This window comes from Filicampus tigris, chromosome 9 (assembly GCF_054856515.1).
Source record: "Filicampus tigris isolate MCC_2025a chromosome 9, RoL_Ftig_1.0, whole genome shotgun sequence".
In the NCBI taxonomy this organism is placed as follows: domain Eukaryota; kingdom Metazoa; phylum Chordata; class Actinopteri; order Syngnathiformes; family Syngnathidae; genus Filicampus; species Filicampus tigris.
In genome coordinates this window covers 11,831,154-11,856,057 of record NC_141225.1, presented here as the reverse complement: position 1 = coordinate 11,856,057, position 24,904 = coordinate 11,831,154, and the positions used below count along the sequence as shown (strand labels likewise).

The window sequence follows — 24,904 nt, the reverse complement described above, 5'->3', positions numbered from 1 at the left end:
CCATTCTTCATTAATCTCAAAGGGTTTTAGCATAACAGAGTAAAGGGGCTCAGAAAATTCACATTAGATACAGGAAAGAGGCTCTTTATGACATATTTGTAGTTTTGTAGATGTTTGAGGGACTCATGTGATGGTTGACTCTGATAGTTAACAGTTGAGGATCTCATGTCATAGCAAGGCTTGAAAAATGTGTTTTGGCATCACAGTCTGCAAGTCAAACTTCGCATTTTGCGCCTCATTAAAAGACATTGAATAGCATAACTGAAGATCACACATTTTTAAGTGTTACGGAGCTGCAGAGACTGTTCCAAAAAGCTTCACTGTGCTGGATGTGCGAACGTTAGCGTTGCCGCAACACGCTTATATCACCTATGTGAGGGATGTAGGTGGTTGAGGCAAGCTTGATGCTACTTATGCCACACCCCGCTAGCTAGCAACGGTTTTAGGCTGGCTACTAGTGTGGCTAAATGTGTTGCGGACTCACTCCTGGGTAAACAATCATCCCTTCCACGGCGGCAACTAAGATGTACTTTTAAATTGCTATTGTTTAATAAAAACCCTTGCTTTGGGTCCCTGGAAGTAACCTGCAAAAAAAGTACTCCTGAAAATGAGAAAGTTGCTCCTCAAATGAAGTCACTGATTAGCAAACCTGCTCCTCACAGAAAAAAAAAGTTCTTTTGAGCCTTGTGTAGTTGACTATTTAGGCTCTCATGTTGTGGTTGACTCTCTTTGCCAGGGGCCACCACCGTGGTACCTATGGGCACTTGGTGGCCCAAGTACCACGTGGGTAGGCCCCAGTCTCAGGCGGTCGAGCCACAGAACCTGGATTCTGTTTGAGGGTTCTTCTGGAGAGGGAGTTATTATTTACCTCTGTCCCCAAATTCTTGCTCATGTGGGGTTCAGTTAATTTTCTTCGGTGATATTTTGAAAATGTAAACATTTGCAGAAATGGGACAATTACTTTTGTCAATATGGCTGTTGTGCCCATTGTTCTCTTGATCCTTTTGACTTGACTGATATTGATATTTACCTTGCTAAATCATTGTTGATTACTGCGAGGAAGTATGATCATTGTCTTCACATACACTAGATGAAGATCATTAACTATAATTGATAACATTTCATTACTATTATGAGCAAATATGTTATTTCAGAAGTGTGGGAAACTGGGAGCCCTTCGCATTAATCAGTACCCAAGAAGTAGCTCTCACTTTGAAAAATGTTGGTGACCCCTGCTCTAGGCACTCATGGAATAGTTGACACTTGAGGCTCTCATATTGTAATTGACCCTATAGGCTCTCATGTCATAGTTGTCTCTCTAGGCTTTCTTTGTTGTGGTTGACAAAGCACCACTAGTAGAAACTGCTATGAAAACCCTTGTGTATGGTCTGTTACTGGATGCATGTGTATGGAATTTCAAATCCAATCCTGGACCTTTTTATGACTATATTATTCTAAGTTGTCCAACTTGGCCTACATGGTGGCATTGAACATGTTCTTCCCAAATGAAGCTGCTTACTGATTACCTCCTCTTTTGATTTCTCCTTGTATAAGCCTGGCTTCCTTTTTCATCCTTATTCCGTGCCCTGAACTCACCATTCCTTACACTGCCGCTCGCTGTGGCTTTGTGCTCTTTGCAGTGAAGAAGCAGGACGGCGCGGCTGCCATGGAGATGCAGCCTCTTAAGAGTGCCGAGGGTGGCGAGGAGGAGAAGGAGCGCAAGAAGGTGTCCATTCCCAAGAAGGAGAAGTCTGTGCTTCAAGGGAAGCTCACCAAGCTGGCAGTCCAGATTGGCAAAGCAGGTAAAGTCTGACAATGAAGAATTAAGGTACACTCTTAGAACTGCCTTAGCCTTATGGTGACAGACATAATAAACGAGTGATATTCTTTTTGATAGCCGAAAGTATCCAATTGACATGTATATCCACTTTTTGTGACATTTTTGTTTGGTGGTGTTCTGTGAAATTTTTCGAACTAAAAACGTTTGACTTAGCCCAAAAAGGTTGGGAATAACTGCAGTAAATAAAGCTGCCTTGCCCTGCCTTAATGCTGCCCAAAAATCCAAAGACAGTGTAATGAGTGGCCATAAAAAAAATAAATAAATAAGAAAACACTTAGTGGCATTACCATTTGACATGAATGTTCATATTTTTAATGTAAATCCAACAGACTTTTTCTTTCAGTATACATTTTTTTAAGTGACAGGGGCCACACACTGTAGCATTTTTGCCATGGAGACAGAAAATAAACTGAAAACGCCATGAAAAAAAAAAGTTTATTTGAGTTAGGCACTCTTAGCGAACGGCAATGCAAGATGGCCGTTGATGTCACCCTTAACTTTGACGAGTAGGCGACATTGTGAGTCCATCTTATATATGTCCGTGACTCCGGGAACTGGCGGCCATTTCAGAGTTCGACAGCAAAGAAAAAAAACATTTTTGAACAATAAATTATTAGTGACGTTAAGACCCGGTATGTTTTTCTTTTGCTGACAAATTCTCAAATGGGCTTTGGCGCCAGCGGCTGACACTTCCGCCTACTAAAAGATCTACGTGCGTATGTAAAAGCCCACTTTAGGGACCGTGGGTAATTGCAAATTCACCCATGAGCGTTTCTGCAGTCTAGTAATCTAACACCCTAAATCTGGTGCTGTATTTCGTCAAACATGCTGTAGAAACAGATATGCTATGTTATGTCTCTTATTGTTGAGCATTGCTGTTGTGGGGTTGTAATAAGCACCCATGTTATGGCGTCTACCTAAATTCTGCTATTTCCTGCTAACATGTTTTCTCATGGAGTTTTTAAAAATACTCTTGTACTTACAGACCTACACACATAAATTTAGGGTATGAAGGAGTGTGTGTGTGTGTGTGTGCGCCAATGTGTGTGCGGTGTATTGGCAGGCATTTTTAGCCCAACCAACATGCCCACATTGTGGGTGTCCTCTTTGCAGCAATGGCATGTAACATGCATGTAAAGTTTTTTTTTCTTTAGCTCAGTATTTAAAAGTTGCGTAATAAAGTATTTTTGAGGGGCTATTTTTATGAAGAAGCTTTTTGCTCTTCTGAAAATTCCTCAAAGAAGTCCTTGTTGTCATAGCGACGCCGTTACATCAGCCGGTCGGCGTGAGTGACGGAATGAGGACGTGGTGTCAGAACAATGCAACGCTGCGGATGGATTAGCATACACTTGGATCGTCAGGTGCTCTCAGCGCAGACTGTGCGGACTTTGTTCACTGCGGGAGCTTGTGATTGTCTCGCGTGTGTCTACTTTATGTTGCTATCACGTCGCCGTGCACTCTGTCTGACACCCAGTGTGGCGCGCCGCTAAGCACCATTTGAAGCTTTGCGAGGTGACTTGGGGTTCAACGTCGGGTACAAAAAAAAGACTTTCCAGCAGGACATATGGCATCGCATAGTTGTAATTGATTCTGCCAAACACCATCACTTGTCTAATGTTCACATCCTGCCAAACAAGCAGAAATGGCATAAAGCGAATGGACGTAAAAGCAGTCCATAAGGTGTTCGGATAAACAGGATGAGCTGTTGTGACCACAAACATGCTATACAATTGCTGACAGTTCCTAGGAACTGACTGATCTTCCTTACAAGCCACCCCATGACCACAAATTGTGTACTGTTAATTACTAAAATACTACAAAAATAACTTTGGATAATGACCCAAGAGATGTTTTTACTGTACTTTATGTTGGCTACACTTACTTGACTATTAAATAGGTTCCATACAATGCACTGCATGTTACTGAGAAGGTATTCTAATGTCGTCGATGTCCTATGAAAAACACTTATCTCCAATTTCGGAAAAACTTTTTTAATTTTCACTTTAATGCGATGTCCGTAACGCGGAAACATGAGTCATGTAAAAATAAGAAAATGAAAAAAAATGGAGATAAGTGTTTTTTCACATGACAGCGACGATATGTTGTTTACAATGATTCAAAATGCAAATAACATCCACAATAATATATTGCGAAATTAAAACCTCTCAAAGCTGATCATTATTATCATGGTAAAGGTAGACTTTGTGACGCAGTGCTTGCATTGCACTACACTGTGCAGGTGTACAATGTGCAATGTCAAAAATCTGTCTTTCCCCCCAAACAAGCCGCTTTCTCTATGAAAAAAAACTGATTGACTATTGATTTCCAGCGGAGGGAATTGCGCACATTTGTCGACTGAGTTTAATCCAAATACAAAGACTGATTAAAGCACGTGTACTGCTTGACCTTTTGAATTGGCGACAAAGCAAAATTAGGTTTGAATGATTACGCTTAATATTTACTCTGTCCTTGTGTACTTACTTGTTCTTGCTGCTGGGAGGATCATTGATGTATCTCGATATATCGGGGGTACTGCTGTACAACCTGTTTTCCATTGAAATTGCTGTGTACAGATGATGCTACTCCTACACCTACTTCCTTCAATCCTGGGTTAGGATTGAAGGAAATGGTTAGGGTTTCAAATGAATGTTTTGTGCCAGGGTTAGTGTTTTAAATTTGGATATTTCATCTTGACTTTACACAGATGATATTTTGCATTTTAGGCATAACCCCCTGACACATACATTTTTCATGTATTGAATGTTTATCGTCGTTTTGGTGATTTTTTTAGGGTTTAATTCAATTTTTTCCCAATGTATTTCAATGAGCGTTAATTTTGGCTACTCATAGGCCAGGCCGGTCCCAATTCCCCGTGAATAGCGGGAGTCGACTGCACAAAAAATAAACAAGTACTGATAGTTTGATGGATTGGATAGATCGATTATATAGATCTTCTGATCAGATTAGTGATTGTTTTGTTTTTTTTTACTTTTGGATCGGCTCATAAATCCTGATGGTGCAAAGCCTAATTCGAACCTGGTTTGGCATTTTAAAGTAGGATTCCGAGCCTGTGCTTGAGTTTCCAGTTCATTTTTAAAATGAAGATTTCAGGCTTGGTTTGGAGGCTTCTAAGTAGGATTGTTGCATTCTGTTCAAGGAGCGAGGACCCAGGTGCAGAATATTTGTCAAAGGTTTAATATAGCCGATTTAATATGTCTTTCAAAAAGGCAAAAAAAAAGGCAAAAACACACAAAAACTTTCAACAGTATCAACTGGAAAAAGGAGGGTATAGAACAGCTGGAGAGAAGAAACGAGTGCGCAGCGAACAAGTAGGCAAAATCATCTAACAAAGGTGGAGAATTTGGAGCCATTTTAAGAAGCCAGTTGATTGCCTGCAGGTGTGGCTTTACAAGCCCTGCCTCTCCAGCAGTTCTGCCCCACCTTCCTGCATTGCCCTGGCTGAGAGATGGAGAGGGAATGTGGTCAGTGAGAGAACACAAGGCAATTAAAGCACAACCATAACAATGATTTTCAAGTTGGGATTTCAAGCTAGCATCACAGCTTCAGTGTGTGGGTCTAACACCGTGTGGTATATTTACCCAGGGTTGCTCATGTCGGCCATCACAGTCATCATCCTGGTGTTGTACTTCGCCATCGACGCCTTCGTTGTCCAGAAGCGTCCTTGGCTGCCTGAGTGCACGCCCATCTACATCCAGTACTTCGTCAAGTTCTTCATCATCGGCGTGACCGTGCTGGTGGTCGCCGTGCCCGAGGGTCTGCCGCTGGCCGTCACCATCTCTCTGGCCTACTCCGTCAAGGTGACCGACCGGCACTACCGCGCCCTTGCATCTTTTAGATGGCCTCAGTGAGACATTTTTGGGGGTTTGGCCCAACAGAAAATGATGAAGGACAACAACCTCGTGCGTCATCTGGACGCGTGCGAGACGATGGGCAACGCCACCGCCATCTGCTCGGACAAGACGGGCACGCTCACCACCAACCGCATGACGGCCGTGCAGTGCTACGTCGGCGACGTGCACTACAAGGAGATCCCCGAGCCGGGGGTCCTGCCTCCGAAATCTCTGGACCTGCTCGTCAACTCCATCTCCATCAACAGCGCCTACACCACCAAGATACTGGTAAGTAAATCATTTTATTCACTGTTAATTTATTGATGTTCATATTGTCCTTATTCACCGGTAATTATATTCATTTGTTTCGTTACTGTGTTAATCCACGTGGCATGACAAGCTCATTTAAATAACACATAGCTTCTTTCGTTAAGAAGCCCTGAGCGGATGATTGTCTGCATTGAACTGCACACAGTATTTCTTTCCTCTTCCTCACCTGATGCAACAGAGACTGCCATGCTGCGCCGCCACCTTGTAGACAGGAAGGCAGTCAGTGTCATTGGTTGCTTTTTTGCATGCAGGAGGCATTCGCTCAAACTTGTCACCTTGAGAGTGTTTGTGTAATTTTGGTCTAATCTGATATTCAGAGTGCAGCAGACTTCAGTTGGAACCAATCTGTCCAAGTGCAGCAGACGGTGCGCTCGGCGGATGGGTACCGGGGAGGACTTCAGAAATAGAGTCGTACGCGAAATCGAATACCAGTTAGCATTAAAAACAAAAAATAAAATCCTCAGTCCAGCCACTTATTCTCTATCTCCTGCTGTCCCTTCAAAAAGATTCCCACCGGAAAGCATTTGTTCAAAGCAGTCTACAGAACCGGTAGCGATGGAAAAACTATGCTATCAAGGTGTCACGGTCGTTTAGTCAGAAATCGTACAAAATGTTCCGCACTATATTATTTTTTGCTGGACTTGGATTTTGTCACATTGTTCTTTTGCGATTTTTTGACAGGCTTTTCACCTAAGCCTCTTTTACGTGTACTTTTTTGGGGGGGGGTAAGGGGAGTTAAAAGCCCAAATTCTTCTTCTTGTTCTACTCCCTGACAGGAGGACCCCCTCATATTCCTAACACCATCCAATTAAGCATACATACCGTGTGTACCCGTAGATGCCATAGTAATTGAAAAGTTGTCTATCTTAAAAAAAAAAAAAAAGTGATTTTAGGATAGCCAGTTCATGTGAAATGGGTTAATGAAAAACATATTCGAATGTTAACAATACAATTGTAATATAATGATATTAAAGTCAAGGTTTAATCAGGAAAGAAAATCCCATTTTTAATTCAAATGAAAAAAAAAAAAAAAAAAACGTGTGAATGGTCATGTATTTGTGCCCTGCAATTGGCTTCACATTTGCTTGTTTGTTTAGCACTGAAACTCTTTAGCCGGCGACTTTAACTGAGTTTTGACAATGTGAAAAATAAAAAGGTGCTCTCTTCTAAGGTGTGAATAACTGGAAGTAGAAGTTAGAAAAAAAAAAAAATGGAATTGGCTTCACCATTCGAATAGTTTTGCAGAGGGTTGTATTGTATTCTGATTGAGTCTCAGTCATTTTCCACTTTGTGCATGAGATGAATGCTGTCGACTGCGACACTTTCATATGCATCGCTTTTCAGTGAATTTAATCCCAACACCCAAAAGACTTGATTCTGCCCTTCTGACATTCACCCTTATCTGGACAGAAACATGTGACATCATTTACCTTTTAGTTACGTAACCACACTTATTAGATGTTTTGCGTTGTGTCTATGAAGTGCTGCTGGTGTGTTCACCTTTCACAGCGGCCTCAGCCTTCACTGCGTGCGCGTGAACAAAACAACACCGTAAAGCGCTTTGAGCACATGCGCTAAAAAAAAAAAAAAAAAGTCCCTTCTCCACCACTTTGACCATTCACAAGCGAAGGCGGGCTCATCCATCCATGCAAGCATGCATTGACATGCACACAGGCATACATACGGATGCATTTATTCTTTAGGAGCGCTCGAACGAAAATGAAAAGCGAAGCATGCAATTAAGGAAGAAGTTCATCCAGAGAGCTGTAAAAAGGGACATTTCAGAGGAATATTTAGCTCTTGACGCCCCCACCAGTCCCTCAGCGCACCGCCAGCCCTGCAGTATGTTAGCCGCTGTGTTCTTATATAAGAGTCCAATCCTGTGGGACGCTAAGATGGCTGTGGAAAGTCTTTGATGGCCATCACACAAAAGCAAAGAACGCAGTCTTTAATACTCGTATCAAGTCCCCTTACCGCTTCTATGTCTTCATAATCCAGCCACTATTATGCCTCAAGTGCAGATGCATTAGCCCGTAGGGAGGTTTTTGCACATAGTCAACACATTTGAATCAGGTTTGTTGGAGAAGGGAGGCATATAAAACACGCAGGACAGAGACATTCGAGGACTGGAAGTGTACATGCCCGCTGTATAATGTAGCTACCGTATTTTCCGTATTATTAGGTGCGATATCAATGATCAGGTCTATTTTAAGCTATGCTCATACATAAGGTGCTCCGGGTTATGTCAAATAGTTTATTCTAATCGTACTGTATTTTTATTTTAGTGCGATTATGCTAGGTTCAGACCGCACACGAAACATCGGGTAGTGGACCGTGCCTTGCTTGGTTTTGTTCGCCGTGCAACTACACGGGGGTTGCTTCAAGCGGAAGAGGTGATCCACCGACAAAAAAAAAAAAAAAGTGAATACCACTAGTCAATCTTGTGACCAGTGGCTGTGTTATTACTTTGGCTTAGGGCTGTTCGATTTTGCCTAATAAGAAAATCCCGATTATTTTCTCTCTAACCCGATTTTACGATTACGATTTCTTTGTAAAATAAAAAATAATGAAAAATGAAATATTTTGAGGCGGCACGGTGGTCGACTGGTTAGCACGTCCGCCTCACAGTTCAGAGGTCGCGGGTTCGATCCCGGCTCCGGCCTCCCTGTGTGGAGTTTGCATGTTCTCCCCGTGCCTGCGTGGGTTTTCTCCGGGCACTCCGGTTTCCTCCCACATTCCAAAAACATGCATGGTAAGTTGATTGGATACTCTAAATTGCCCCTAGGTGTGATTGTGAGTGCGGATGTTTGTCTCTGTGTGCCCTGCGATTGGCTGGCAACCAGTTCAGGGTGTCCCCCGCCTACTGCCCAAAGACAGCTGGGATAGGCTCCAGCACGCCCCGCGACCCTTGTGAGGAGAAGCGGTACAGATAATGGATGGATGGATGAAATATTTTGAATATCTTTTATTTTTCTTTCTTTGAACAATCCATTGGGATTAACAGCATTTTACTTAACCAGTAGATTTCAGATCCGTTAAACCAATAATGAAAGAAGAAAGTGCATATACCATCTGAAACGAAATCATCCACATGAGAGGAGGTGGACAGTCAAGTCTGTGAACCAAACAGTCTGTCAGCCAGTGATTTTGCCAACCAGATAGTGACTAGCCTATCATCTTTCTCCATGGTCTTACTCCAACATAAATCAATGATTAGTGCAAAACTCTCACTCAATAATACAATGCACTGTCAAGCTTGAGTACGGATGCACAGTCCGGCTGGACCGGAGATCCGTTGTAGAGGAGAAAAAAAAAGGGACGACCCTCAGACGTCGAGTTACTTGCTCACGGGTTGTATTGTACATGCGAGGCACACACTACACTACAGATCTATTTTTGCCCGATTTATTAACGACACGCTCACTTGCCTGAGCAAATAGCAGAATCGCCGGTAGCCATGGATGTTGTTGTTGTTGTTATCGGACTACGCGCTCGTGGGAGGAAGCGGAAATGCAGAGGAAAGTCGGAAACTACGGTGGCTTAGATACACCAAAAACAACAAAATCAAACGTGCCGTGCAGTAATTTCATATTTCTCATCCAACATACAAAATCACACATCTGACATCTTTCTTGCTGGCTTGCAGTGCAGAACAACATTAGTGTTGCATGTTTTATTGAATCGGTGACCTGTGATTAGCTGGTGAGTTCAGGGTGGTCTCACACCAAGTCAGCTGGGTAAGGTTCCAGCTCACCCGCAACCCTAAAGTAAGGATTAGTGGTACAGAAAATGGATGGATGGACAATTATGTTACTGCTCTGTATTCATTATAAAATATAACATGCTTTTTTTTTCCTCTACCAAAGCACCATCTGCTTTGTGCAAAAATGCCACTGACGCTGATAAATGGCATTACAGAACAACAGGGGGGAAAAAAAACACACTGTGCTTTCTATTATGAAGCATTGCTCATTTTGGCTGCGCGCGGAAGTTCATTTGGGCTCCATTTGTCATCTGGAGTGTCTTGTAAATGAAAGACACCCTCATCTAGTGATGAACCTAGTTTGCTCATCCCTCCTTTTGAGAATTGCAGCCGCCCTTGCCATCACAGTTGACAGTGCATCATCATCATATTGACTCTTTTTTTGAGAGTTTAACGGCGTCCCCGCCTTTCCCTCAATCACGCACGACACTGTGTATTCCACGCTCCCACTGACCGCGGTTCTATGCTAAGAAGTGTCACTGGTGATAGAATTTCTAATTGTGCATGATTATGATATACTGCAGATGCACACGCCAGGGCGATAATCAGTCGAGCCTGAAGGAAAAGTAAACAGAAATTGGGCCGGTCCAGATATTCTTTAGTGGACTGGCAAGAGATGTTCTCACGATTGGCCCGCAGGGACCAAACCGCCTCTTCACAGTGAAAGTGATATTTATATAGTTGTCTTTTTGCTCTTTTCGCACACAATCTGATTCCACTTATCTTTTACAAGTATCTCTCGGGAGGTTATTTTTGACTGCAGTAGAGGGACATGTTCGTACACAGGGCACTTAAAGGATACAATGTTGAATGAGTATCGTTGCTGTCTATTATCTGTCCAAATTCATTTTCCAATAAATCATTGCAATGTAAATAACCACCGAGGGAGTATGTAAAGCTCCCGTTGCACAGAAAAAAACTGTTCCAGTTCCTTTTTAGCCATCTCAGGGGGCGGCCATTTTGTCACTTCTGTCGACTGAAAATGACATCACGAATGCTCAGGGCTCAGGTAATGACCAATCACGATTCAGCTTCAGAAAACAGGTCAGCCGTGATTGGTCGATTGGTGCTGAGACGATACACTTTTGCCCCGGTGTGATCGGATACCAATACTCGGGTTGCGATCCGGTATTGAAAACAATATATATATATATATATATATATGTATATATATATATATATACACACACACATTAAAATGCTCGCTTTTTGAATTTTAGTTGAGTTTTTTTGAGTTGTTTTTTTTCAACTTAGTTTTCATTATTTCTTATATATCTTTTTTGTTAACTGTCATAACCCTGATACAAGAGCACGCCGCCACAATATCATTTTTTTATAGCACCCATTTACTATTTGCAGTTCCTTTCCCTGATAAAGTAGTGCCCGAAATGGGAAGGACATGGTGGAAAAACGAAATGATGAAATAGGGAATGTGGAATTAGAGCAAGGAGAGTCAGACAAGATGGTGACATGATACTGTTGGAGCGGAGGAGGTAGTTTGTCAGAACGCACTCAAGTGACAAGTGTCCTCATCATGGACTGCGAGAGCGCCTCGGTGCCCTCCAGCACACCTCCCGGCTTCAGCCCAGTTGGCCTGCACAACTCATGTGAAGCGCTAGCGTATCATCCAAGAGAGGGACGGGGTGGAGGAGAACAGGATAGCGAAGAAGAGAAGAAGGTCATTGAGAGGCGGGGGGAGTGAATTAGAAGATCACAACGGAGAAAGCAAAGAAGTGAAGGGAACAGGAGGCGTGGAGAAAGAAGAGCCCGTGTGGAACAGGAAGTCAGGTTGCCAGCTCTCCCTCTGGCATATGTCCTTGCCCGCGGGGGCACGCGAAGACCAGGGAGAGGGCAGCTGGTCCTCAGCCCGTGCGGGTCCCGAAATGTGCCAACGGCAGCCTGGTCGTGCCAACGTTGGACTCTCGGTGGCAGAGAGGAAGTACCGTCGCGTTTAAACCTCAGCGCAATCTCACAAAGCCTCTTTCATGGGGACCTGCAGCATTTGAGTCAAAAATTCAGCATTTTTCCGCCTTTTACACAGAATTAGGCGACTCTCTCTCTCTCTCTCGCTCACCCCTTAAAGAGTCGGCACAACGTTGGAATTTGAGCGTCGCGAAAGATTCAGGGTTCATTAAGTGCTTTTTTTATGCATTATTTGTCTCTAATTAATCAAAATTAATTTCAGCCCTAATTCATTACTGGCCTTCAGATGACGTGAGCTGCTGGAATAAAATCCACAAAGATAGCTGGACCTCGGCATAGAGAAAAGAGCGAGCCGCCTCCAGAAAGAGCAACACAATATTTGGACTTTCCGGGAAGGAAGAATAATAAATGTTGATTTATTTCTCCGCGGCCATATTTACATGGCTGTCTCCCAGCAGCTGCCACCAGCCAAAGAACTCCAGCTGAGAGGGAAAAAAAATCACATAAAATGTTCTCAATTATCCAATCACTTATGTCCCAATCTGTTTCATGTTTAGCTGCGTGTCAGGATAAGCGAGTGTGTGGTTAAAAAAACAAAAACAAATGAAGGCTCTCTCCTAAATGGTCAGTAATGACATCAGAGAGACGCTGTCTGTCTTTGGCTAATGAACGGATGTATGGAACAATTGTCCCAATCCACAGCGGCTGCTTTGTGGAACAGGTTACAAACTCACTTCAATTCATACCATGTAGGGGTGGGTGATTCTTTTTTACATCGTTTTTTTAAGACTAATTTGCACATTTCTGACCATTTTCCTCGTGTTAAACATATAAAACATATTTAAAATGTGTATTAAACTCGAAAAAAATGACATTTTAAGTCAGCTAAGCTTTGTGAACAATAATAATAATTTGAATAGTGACAATTTTTTACCAAAATGTGCAGTGGATGCAAACATAAAAGGGAACATAATGTAAACATAAAAACACAGCTCGTAACGCAGATCTAGTACTTTGCAGAGTCTTTTAAAGCCCTCGTTTTCCACTGTTTTAATGGGAATCATGACTTCAGCTAGGTAATAAGTCACTGCTTCAGTTACTGCTTTACACTGCTTGCTTGTTTTAACATATGGAGTGCCCTTGTTAAATGACAGTGTTACCGTGGGTTGTGTTAGCTTGGAGCTAGCGGCTGCCTCTGGCTACCATGTGTCTGATCTCCGTTTGCTTTGGCTGTCGGCGTAGTCTTTTGGGTGCTGTCTCTGTCTCCGCAAGTGATTAAACAGGTTTGTTGTGTTGCCATCTGACGTCTGAACCGAGTCTCTGCAAACTTTGCAAATAACTGGTTTGCGCTTTCTCCTCCGAGGAAAAGCCAAACCAAATCGACACTGTGGATGTGGAGTTTCTTTTCGGGACCAACTCCGCTCGTGATGACTTTCCGCCATAGCTTCCCGCTATACAAACAAACAGGGAGTGTCACGTACCGTGCACTGTGCGTGCTGTGATTGGTTGGTCGGATATAAGCGCCAGCGGCTTTGCGCTGCCATAGAGCTAAACTGTTTAGAATGTGCCATGTAGACGATCAAACGATCTTTCGGCTTTATGAGATCGTGAACACGTTAAACCGCTTCACGATCTAACATCGTCATATCGCCCACGCCTAATTCCATGTAAGTGTATAGCGCAACAAAGCTAGAACAAAGCTAATGTTAATGTTAACCACAGTCTATCACATCAGTGATCCGAGAGCTATTAGCTTCTTACAAAAGTACATGCTCATCAACTAGCATTATACTTTGCATACAGAGTAGCAGCCCAGCCCAGGTCAGTAACGCTGGAGTGGCAACGTTCCCTAAAAGGCAATTCATGTGCATTGAAAATGAGTCATAACTTGCTCATGTCTCAACCGATTTTCATGAAGTTCATTTTTTTGTCAACACCCAAACGTATGCTACCAATATAGAACAGGCTGACTTGATTTTTATGTTTTGTGTGATGTCATGGAACGAACATGGAACATGGCAGCACTTTGTCCATATGAGCGTTAACGCAGCAGTAGGCCTCCCCATGACATACCTACAATAACGGTTCCCAGATTGCATTGAATGAATGAAATTTTAAGGATGTGTTTTTGTGTTACCAGTTGTTGGATGTGTATCATACTTAACTGACTTAACTGTCACATTTATGTTCCACTTTTTTTTTTTTTTTTTTGGGTAAACAAACCGTGACTTTAGGTTGTATGTAAAATCGGGACATACAGGTCATTTCCTCCACACAAGTGGCAATGCAGTGAGCTACCTTGTGAAATTAAGTTTTATTTGGATTTAAATGACATGTTCATGAGTGACTTTTCAACTGATTCATCTTACTTTATTCATTTTTAAGGAAATAAACCTTTGGTGTAGATTTCTGTGTAATAAATATTGAGCATCTGCTTTAAACGGCCGGTCCGTTAATCGTTCGTGCCCTACAAATTACTGGTGGCCGAGTTGGGCCAGCATCCGTGAACAGCTTGCGAATGTCTCATGGCCAAACTCAGAAAACAGGTGAGCCGTGATTGGTCGATACCTGAACCCTGAGCAACTGTGATGTCAGTTTCAGTCAACAGCAAGTGACAAAATGGCCGCCCCCTGAGATGGATTAAAAACACATGAATTTTGTCGTTATATTATATTCAATGCTAGTTGTATTTAATAATCAGGTTTTATAAGTTAAAGATACTGTGGTCTGGAATGAGATTCCAATTCAAATAAGAGACTGCACCACTTTAAGCACTTTTAAAGTCAATCTAAAAAAGTGTCTGAGAAGTAAACAAATTTGTGAGCACTAATTTTAAGCTTCAAGCTTCTATGTGCCCTCTTGTTATAAATATTATTAATTTATTTTTCGGTATTGTTTTGTATGTCACTGATGCGTCAGTGCTATGTGCTGATTTCTTTCTGTCCTTCTCTTTATTGGTGATGTTATTGTAATGCCACTTCTTTTGACCTGCCAGAGACTGCCAAGTTGCCATTGGCTAATTCTGGCATATTTACATGTAAATGTTCATTAATATGCATTGTCCCTTTTAAATAAATAAATTACAAATGAAATTACAAATATATGCAGCACATTGTCTGATTTAGCTGCCTTAGGTTCCTGTCTTTTGTGTTCCTCTGTTTGTTTCTTTTTACCAAATTAGAAATGATACTTCCTCAATTTCACTTTGTTTTGCCAAGCTAGCTACCATAGCTTGCTGATTGTTTTTTTTTGTTTTTTATATCAGCCTGTAGCCTGCCTGTTTTTTGTTTTTTTTTTACTCTCCTTTTATGATGTAGAGCAGACTGGCTCTTTTTAAAGTTTAAAACGATCGATAGATTTTTTGAAAATGGTCTAAAAAAAAAAAAGTAGGCTGGCATTTCTGTTTTCTTTTCACTTTGTGTGTCCATACTGTTTACTAAACATGTGGCTAGAAGCGGGTCAGAAATGTTCATTTATACACTTTCATTACCCTCATTACAATGCAATGCCTTGATTTTTATTCTTGGCATTCTCCAGTATTAAAAAAAACAAACAATTTATTTATTTTGTTTTTATGGTTGCACATGTAGCAGGTCACCCTGACTCTTGAGCATTTTTGGTGCGCCAATGAAACAAACAGAATAGGAGGGTTAAAGCAGGCCTTGCTGATGATAAATAAGTGCGAATGACAGCAATGCTCGCTATCCTAATGTGATCTTGAGACGAGCAAATGTGTGAAGCGGCTTTGCTCTAAAACGACACTAAAGTGCATACGATGTTGACATTAATGAGATTTGTGTTTCAGCGTTGGCTGAAAGGAAACATGTATTAAAAGACAGGCTGTGTTCCCTATGAATTTCTTTTGGTGTCAGCCATTCTTTTTAGTCACTAGGAGATTAATGTGATCTTTGTGACAATAAATGATCTTCACATAAACCAGCGTAGCTTTGGTGTGATAATAAAGAAGCTCTACTTCTTGAGCATCTTGATGCTAGGGGAATAAAAGAGCGGCCGCATTTGATTTTATCTCAGAACACAAACACTCAAAACCTCTCTTGTGCATCTCCGCAGCCCCCGGATAAGGAAGGCGGTCTGCCGAAACAGGTGGGCAACAAGACGGAGTGCGGCCTGCTGGGATTGGTGCTGGACCTGAAGCGAGATTACCAGCCAATCAGGAACCAGATCCCAGAGGAGAAGCTCTACAAAGTGTACACCTTCAACTCGGTGCGGAAGTCCATGAGCACCGTCGTCAAACTGCCCGACGGGAGCTTCCGCATGTACAGCAAGGGAGCGTCTGAGATTGTCCTCAAAAAGTAAGATTATTTACTCAACTGCAGATGGGATGAGGCGTGCTTCAAATGGACACTTTTGGGGTGATCACAAGTCCACAGGAACGCTTAGTGCCATTAAAGACGGCATTTTCATAAATTAAATAGGGCTAGGACGATACGTTTTAAAGTTTTAACTTAAGTGCCATTTGACATTAAAGCAAGCGTCACTATTGAAAAGTGCATAAAAACTGTTCCAGTAACTGTTCCTGATACACAGGAGTGCAATAAATCAAATTCCATTCACAAAGCTCAATTTTAAGGACCTCAACTGTTCCAAAAGGATATTAAAGAACGTGCAAAACTTAACATACAATAAGGTATCAAAAGTATTGATACTTCATCAACGTATCGATACCTGGTATTGGCATGAAAAGTATCACGAGAATTTTGCGATATGATATTTTTTCCCAGCCCTATTAATTAATAATGCACATAAAGTAAGATCATCTTGAATACTTTGCAAGGGCATCTATTTATGCAAACTCAGATGGCCGAGACATCTATTAGAGGGGAGGCCTTTATTTTTCCACATTTTTGGGCACTTGTGGGGAGGTCACAAGTCCACTGGAACGCTTACTGCTGTTAAAGTCACCCTTTTCATTAATTAATATTCCACTTAAAGTAAGGTCATCTAGAAAACTTCACAGGGGCATTTATTCATGCAAATTCAGATGGCCAAGACATCTAATAGAGGGCGAGGCCTTTATTTTTGCACCTTTTTTTGTTAAAACGATTCTTTCTGGTAGAGCCCGGCCAATATGAGTTTTATATATACTGCACATGAACAAAAATTATTCAAATACCCAAATTATGAGAAAAGGGAAACAATTAGAACACTGCTAAATTCAAATAAGAACGGTCAATTAGTAACCATGCCAACATAAAGATTGTAAACTGTAAACGGCTATTGGCATTACTGTATTATGAAAACGCGTAGCTCCCAGAAACATCAACATAGACATGCAACTTGTGACATGGGCGACAACATGGCAAGAGTTTAGTGCTCATAAACGTGTCGGATCGTCTTAACACTGTTCAGACAACTCGTTCATGTCATGCAATTGACTCCACACTTTTATTCATTTGAGAGACTGTTTAGTGATATGGTGCTGCTGTTATGGCTAGCAACAGAGGTCAGCTGAAAACCCTTTAACGTCCATTTGTGAACAGTGACATCTATGAACTGAGTTCATGAACAGCCACTAGTTTACCAAAATACTGTAATTCATGTCTTGTACTTCCTATACCTGTACAGTATATTGTATCATGTCTAACCATCATTAATAGGTTTTGATGGATGGTTTTTATTCCATCCCACAGATGCAATCACATTCTGAGCGAGGTGGGCGAGCCCAGGGTTTTCCGTCCACGGGACAAGGACGAGATGGTGAAGAAGGTGATAGAGCCCATGGCCTGCGACGGCCTGAGGACCATCTGCGTGGCGTACCGCGATTTCCCCAGTGATCCCGAGCCCGACTGGGAAGACGAAAACAACATCCTCAACGACCTCACGGCTATTTGCGTCGTCGGGATCGAAGACCCCGTCAGACCAGAGGTAGGACAGGGTTGGGATGTGGCAAGATACTGGATCATTTTGTTGTTGTTCTGTTCTGGATGTTGTGTTTGGGGTGCCCTAAGCTAATATTCACACATAGCCAGGGATTGGCAACTTCAATACTCCAAGAGCCGTTTTGGCCATTTTCCACAAAAAAAACACTGGAAGTCCTAAAAACCTTTTAACATCTAAAGTGAGGAAATCACTGTATATATTGATTTCAGGGCTTCAACGAACAATTCTTTTAATAATGAAAATAATCTGTCAATTATTTTGTCGATTAATGGATGAATCATCTTAAAAAAATGATTTAAAGTAAAGTAAAAGATGAAGTAAAAGTAGATGCGAGCAATTGATTTATTTTTATTGAACGCCAAGATAATCAGTCTGCTTTTAAGAAGGACTACAAATATTTTAGAATACACTGTCGAGAGGCTGAATTTTCCAAGGGTTTGCACCATTGTAAACCAAACAGGGTAAACCATTAATTGATTCTCATAAAGAATTATCGATTAATTTGATAATCGATTAGTGGTCAATGAATAGATTACTTGTTGCACCTCTAGTTGTCGTTGTATTTTTACATGTATGTATTCAACTGTAGTGCGTTGCAATTATGAAATCAATGAACTGCTACAGAGAACACAAACTTTTATTTCTGCATGTTATTTGTCCACCTACAGCAACCAAAAATAGTGTCTCCCCTTTGTGTTCTGACATCATTTCATCACGTGCGGAGCAGTGTATGCGCTCCGCTGTCAACTTGAATTAAAAAGGGCTATTTCACTTAACAGTGTAAAATCTAGTGTATGTATCTATAAAACAATAGTCAATTAGAATAGTTAGTTTATGTTGTTGGTGTGACTTTTGCTCGTAAACTTCAGCATCAGCACATCAGATCTGAAGATGATTGGAACCTGTCATCTCTGAGGCATGAGGCGTATTTTTAATACAGTTCACGTAGCATACAGCAGTAAACATTCTCTTTTCTTCAGAAACTTTTCATTTCCTGGATTTATCCATGGTTTCTTTACAGACGGTGGAATAGCTCAATAAATCTTGGCGCTTTTTGAGCGACCAACAAAAAAAGACAAAAGTTTTATTTTCATGTTTTATCAGTGCGTTGCGAATGCCACACTTTCATGGGTTGGAATATACACCGTGCGCCAGCCTGTCAAGTCCTAGCCACTCAAGATGTCTTTGTCTATCATCCCAAATGTGTACTATCAATGTAATTAATTTATCTGGTACCTCTCCTCATTTAATAAGTCTCTCTGTCCATCTTTCATACTAGTTACTGTACGCATGCACTTCAGTTACTATGGTTACCTATCACTCGCATCATCCTTTGACACCGTTTACTCGCATCACCTTTTGAAGCTGTTATCGTAAGGGTTGTTTTGCTTCTTAAACCGAATACAGAATACCGAAGAAAAAGATGAGCCGGGTGTACGAATGGGATGTTCTTAAGTCAGCTGTGACAAAACACTCTGAAAGAGGTCACCACAAACATCAAGATGAGAAATCTTGCCCTTGTGCCTCTTTTTTTAAATGGATGCACTAGACAATTGAGAGTCTCCCAAGGACCTTCCTAAGGTGATTTTAATTTTTCCAGCATGTCTGAGTGGTGTGACGCAACCAGGCACCGATCCACAAATGTCCAAGAATGACTATTTCGAGATCTCAAGATTCTAACACGAACATAACCTCACCCCATAATCATGTTCGATCGCTAACTTATTTTGCTAAAAACAAAAACAAAAATCGCAAATGTATTACACTGATAGGACACATCACATCAAAGTCTGCGCTCACATCGACTCCACCAACCAAACAAAAAGCCTTTGAAATATGTGGTTACATCATCTTCGCCAAACCCTTTTTCAAATGTCCTAAGCCATGTGTGATGCAACAGATGAAACGATGAGCTGACCAAGCAGTGGAATAGGCAGAGATTGCTTCTTTTTGCACAAAGCATTTCAGATATCCAATTTAACAAAACAGGCTAACTCAAAATTATTGAACATAACTAACTTTGTTCAAAACAAACATCCACACTTTCAATCTTGAGACAACAAGTGCGGGAAAAGGCACTCTCAGAAAGCTCAAGTGCAAGATAGTTTAGTTTTGTTCTCAAGATATTCTCAACAGTTTAAATTGGTTAAAAATGTGTAGTACAAACCAATAGTGTCACTTTGTGGAAAAAATATAAAATTGATCGTATTTGCACATAAGAGGGCTCCTTTTCATTTAGAACATGCAGGGCTTTTTCTTGTCACTCGGTATACAATACAAACAATGTTGCCAAAGTCGTGACTGTGTCAATATTCCCTGCCATTGATCCTACCGAAGCGTTGTGATTGGCTGACGAACAGGCCAGGTTTGTTTTTGCCCGCGTCAGCAGAGTTAGGCTCCAGCCCCTTTCATGACCCTGCACAGGCCGAGCAGTGCAGAAGACGGGTGTATTTTGATCGTGTGTCAAGGTCAAATCAATCTGCGGTAGTGTGGTGTTTATGGAGGACGACTCTTAAGAGAGATGCCGAGCAGAGTTGCGCTTGAAGGGATCGTGCGATCGTGCGCGTGGGGCATCTGACCTCGTTTGGTGGCTCTCGTGCAGTTACAGGAAAGCCATGTTGCATTATTCAGCTTCTTCTTTTCATCCTGTTGGCAAACACCCCGCCTCGCTCGCAAACCTCGGCTCTTTCGTCCACCTCTGCTCGTCTTCCTTTTCAATTAAACCGATTGTCGGTAGCTCGTTTTGATGACCGGCTAGCCTGTAGGGCTGGAACCAAAACTAAACGGAAAATATAAGAAGAATAACCTCAGGAGTTTATGACAATGGAGGCCGAGCAGAGTGTAATTGCTCTTTCAGGAAATCCCTGTTTGCTACCCATGTTGTGCTTTTTCCTTCTTTCTGGTGACCTGCGGACATAAAGATGACAAGTCAATGAGAAAGACAGCAGAGATGTGAATTAGGCAGATGATGAAAATGTGGAACAGCAAGAACTCTCTGGTCAAAATATGGAGCACAGTGCTCCTTTTTTGTGGTGGTGTGTGCAGGGCAGCACGATGCAATAGTGGTTACTAGTTAGTATGTCTGCATCACTGTCAAGATTGAATTTCAGCTCCTGCCCTCTTGTGTGCAGTTTGCATGGTCCCCCTGTACTTGGGTTCCAAAAAGAGACATTTTAGCTTCATGGAGGCTAAATTGTCCGTAGGTGTGAATGTGAGTACGAATAGCTGTTTGTCTGTCTACCCAATGTCAGTTTCGCTCATTAAATAGATTTTTATATTTAACTCGAAATGGTGTCAGGGGACTAAAATGAAACGAGACGGAACCCGTAACATAGCATTGTTTCATATTCCTCCATTAAGTAAAGACATCTGGTTTCTATTCATGGAACTACAGTCTTTTAATTCAACAAGTGCATTACAGCACTTGATTGCGATGGCTATATTAATTATGTCTACAGTATTTGAAAGGGAAAATCAGTAATGCAAAATACTCATTGCTACACTGTTTACATTTTTATAATGGTGATTAAGAGTGTGCTGTAGTTCAAATAATGACGCTGCAGTTAAACGCTTTAAAATCAGATTGCCTGTCATTGTTAATTCATTTCATTTGGTAGTGGCTTTTCTCTCCATTTGGAATTGCAGTTTCTAGTTTGAAGTCAAAGTCTAAAGCTTTAAAGTCATGCGAGTGATGCAAAGGGATGTGAGCATGTACAATTTCCCCGTAGGATGAAATGCTAACTAAATAATATTATGCTGTTGGTTCACTTTGTGTAATTTTCTTCTTTTGAATGACTTCAACCCTTCGTGTTTTTGTTTACGAGAAGCTTTGGCTCAGCCATGTAATTGTGCTGGTGGATTTCTGCGATTTCAGTGCGGACTCACATATGTTAAATTTTTTTTTTTTTTTTCAAAAAGTATGTGGAACATACCCAAGTGACTCGCGAGTCAAACGTATGCATAGGTCCGCCTCTGTGTTTGCGCATGTGTGGGTTTGGAGAGCGCAGCTCGCCCACACTGACCTTTGCCAGAGAAGAGGACATGCTGGCTTCTCGCGTGCATCAATCTCCATACATAATATCTCCCAGCGGATCCACCATGCTGTTCGACATCACATGATCACACATGGGCAGCGGAGAGCTCATTGCAAGAACTGCGAGCATTGCACACTGCGCACAGTGTACTTGTATTTAGGACTCTTGCGACCCTCGTGAGCACCAGCGGTTGGGATAATGGATGGATGGTTCTGGTTTGTTATGTCAAGAAAATGTTCCAATCATGGATCGGCCAAGTATAATAAACAAGAAATGTAGGGTTGCAGTCCCTCACTAGCATTCGAATCAGACCTGCGAACATCTGTGAGTATTGTAATTGACACCCCACAAAAAGGTACAATTGCCTAGAGATGTCACAAGATGGTGGCAAAGGACTGGTTTGCTAAACATTTGGAAAAAGGTGCTAATTTTTTCAATTTAAAGAGGAAGTCAACCCAAACATATTTGTTCAAGGCATTCTGATAAATATTGCCTTTGTGGAATATGAGTTAATCCACCCGTTTTTAGCCATCTCTGGGGGCGGCCATTTTGTCACTTCTGTTGACTGAAAATGACATCACAAGTGCTCAGGGCTCAGGTAACGATGCCATGTCTAAATTAAACGTCTCTCCTCACTTCAAAATAGTTCTTTGGCACCAAGATCCCCCAAGATGGTGGCAAAGCACAAGTGTAATGATCTCGTCGCAATTTACTCATAAATTGGCTTGTTTAGTGTGAAATTTGGGCCGATTAATTAAACTCAACACAAAGCTATTATTCTGTTGTATGAATGAAACAATGAGGCAGATTAAACTCCGTATAATTGCTTGAATTGGCATGCAGGAAGTCACAGTTTTATCCAAGATTTATACGAAGTTTTTATCTCCTACTACGACAAATATCAAGACAAGGGCCCTGTTGATTTTGGCCAATGATGACTACTTTTCAAAACACAATAAATGGGATCGTAATCCAAACAAATTGTGACCTTGCGCACACTTTAGAAGCGCAAATCTCAGTTGTTTGTGCACTTCTGTAGGTGCCGGACGCCATTCAGAAGTGCCAGCGTGCGGGCATCACCGTGCGCATGGTGACCGGGGACAACATAAACACGGCAAGGGCCATTGCCATCAAGTGCGGCATCATCCATCCCGGAGAGGACTTCCTCTGCATCGACGGGAAGGAGTTCAACAGGAGGATCCGCAATGAAAAAGGGGAGGTACGCTGCTGTCAGAGAATAGAAGAGTTGACTCTGGGAAAACAAGACATCACTCACTCACTCGATGTGTTTGTGTTCAGGTGGAGCAGGAGCGTATTGATAAGGTTTGGCCTAAACTGCGCGTCCTGGCCAGGTCCTCCCCAACTGACAAACACACACTGGTTAAAGGTACATATGAATTTGTCTTCGTCGCATCACTGGTTGCTAGGCGGAAATCACGGGGGGGATGAGGCAAAAGGGACAGATGCAGCGTCATGTCCACCATGCTGTTTTCTTGGCACAATTATAAATGCTCACAAAAAAAAAAGCCTGTTCACTTTGCTCTAGATTGATTTTAAAACAGTTTTAAAAAAAAAAGTTATTCCCACCCTGCTTTTCATCATTGGCGTAGAAATAATGACCAAAAAACAGCCAAGTTCATTTATACTCATAACTTTTCATTGCTCTGCATTAATTATAAAACACCTACAACGTCAGATAAAATATTTGGCATGGTGCAGTCATGCCCACCATGCTGTTTCATTGGCACATAAAACAGCACTGTTTCAGATTATGAGCCAAGTTCATTTATAACGTGCAACTTTATTCTTTATTCTAAAACTTTCTATCAAAAAAAATATATATATGTGACTTTACTCATAAAAAAAAAAATCTGACTTCAGTATGGTTTAGTGCAACTATTTTTTTTCTTGGAAAAAAACTTTTGTATAACTAGTTTTGGACTTTTTTCTATAAACAAAGTAGACCTTTTAACTTTATTTTTTACTTTACTCTTGAGAAATATAACCATTCACGTTCATTTTCCAAATCAATCCGCTGTTCTTTATTATAAAACACAAAAGTGGCAAATTGTATTGCTTTTTTTTTTTTTACAGCACAAAAACAACTACTAAAAAACACAATGTTTCCAAGTTAATTTATATTGCTACAATTTTGTGGATCTTTTTTTATTCTATTAAGTAGAATACATATCAATACAAAGTCCAATTCAATATTTGTAATGATGCGATCATGCCTGCCATGCCATTTCATTGGCACATAAATTGCTACATACAAGTAAAGTGGCACCAAGAATTACACTTTTTTTTTTTAAATCAACATTTACTTTTTGAAAAATACAAATATTCACATCTGGTTTGCAAACCAATTCACTGGTCGGTATTGATTATAAAACACAATATTGGCATTTTGCAGTCTTTTTGCAGGAAATTCTACTCAGCAATATTTCACATTAAGAGCATTTTCACTGCTTTGTTTTCATTTTAAAACACACAAAAAAGATAAGCATTGTGCAGTTATGCCCATCGTACAATTTTCTTGTCGCATAAATTACTACCAAAAACAGCACAATTTATAATATTAATTTCACTTAACTCTTATGAGTTTTCGCTGCTCCGCATTGACTGTAAAACACGTTCTGCGATCAAATAAATGAATCGCCAGTGTGAATCACATTCAAATCTTGAGGGAAGACTTTTTTTTTGTCCAATTGCCTTTTGTAGGTTACTGTGTATGCACAAATAACATGTTGCTATGTGTGTGACAGGCATTATTGACAGCACCATGGTGGAGCAGAGACAGGTGGTGGCGGTGACAGGCGACGGGACCAATGACGGGCCGGCCCTGAAGAAGGCTGATGTCGGCTTCGCCATGGTAACCAAAACTGTTCACCTCCTTGAGAGAGGTCTCACTTCACATCTGCAGATGTATCTTCTTCACCTCTGCAGTATGCTGGGTTGCCGCTGTAAAGATGATGAGCTCCCCCTAGTGGAGGAAAGGGGACACACACTATCACTGCAGCAGATTACCCAACTATTGTGTTGGTGGCATAATCCGTTTTGTTTTAGTGACACTGTACTGATTTGTACTGATTCTGCTCTTATTTAGCTTGTGCACAGCGTTATGGATGATAAGGCATCACTCAGTTGTGCAAAGACTAAGCCAGCAATACCAGAAGGGTGACCCACTTTTTCCCGAACATATGAATTCGCCACAAATCAGGGTGTGCAAAGGTTTCCTCAGAGGGCCGCATTCAGAAAAATG

The 24,904-nt window shown here is 41.4% G+C and overlaps 1 protein-coding gene across 15 annotated transcripts in view; it reads left to right on the top strand.

Moving 5' to 3' along the window:
- atp2b2 (ATPase plasma membrane Ca2+ transporting 2) overlaps positions 1–24,904 on the top strand; it is a 109,885-nt gene that overhangs the window by 72,515 nt on the left and 12,466 nt on the right. For all 15 annotated transcript variants that reach the window (XM_086040204.1, XM_086040202.1, XM_086040198.1 and 12 more), the window contains 8 exons: positions 1,641–1,802; positions 5,444–5,658; positions 5,737–5,979; positions 15,779–16,020; positions 17,359–17,593; positions 22,682–22,861; positions 22,942–23,029; positions 24,408–24,514. In XM_086040204.1, the coding sequence (XP_085896330.1) occupies positions 1,641–1,802; positions 5,444–5,658; positions 5,737–5,979; positions 15,779–16,020; positions 17,359–17,593; positions 22,682–22,861; positions 22,942–23,029; positions 24,408–24,514 (1,472 nt within the window). The remainder of the gene's footprint in view (positions 1–1,640; positions 1,803–5,443; positions 5,659–5,736; positions 5,980–15,778; positions 16,021–17,358; positions 17,594–22,681; positions 22,862–22,941; positions 23,030–24,407; positions 24,515–24,904) is intronic.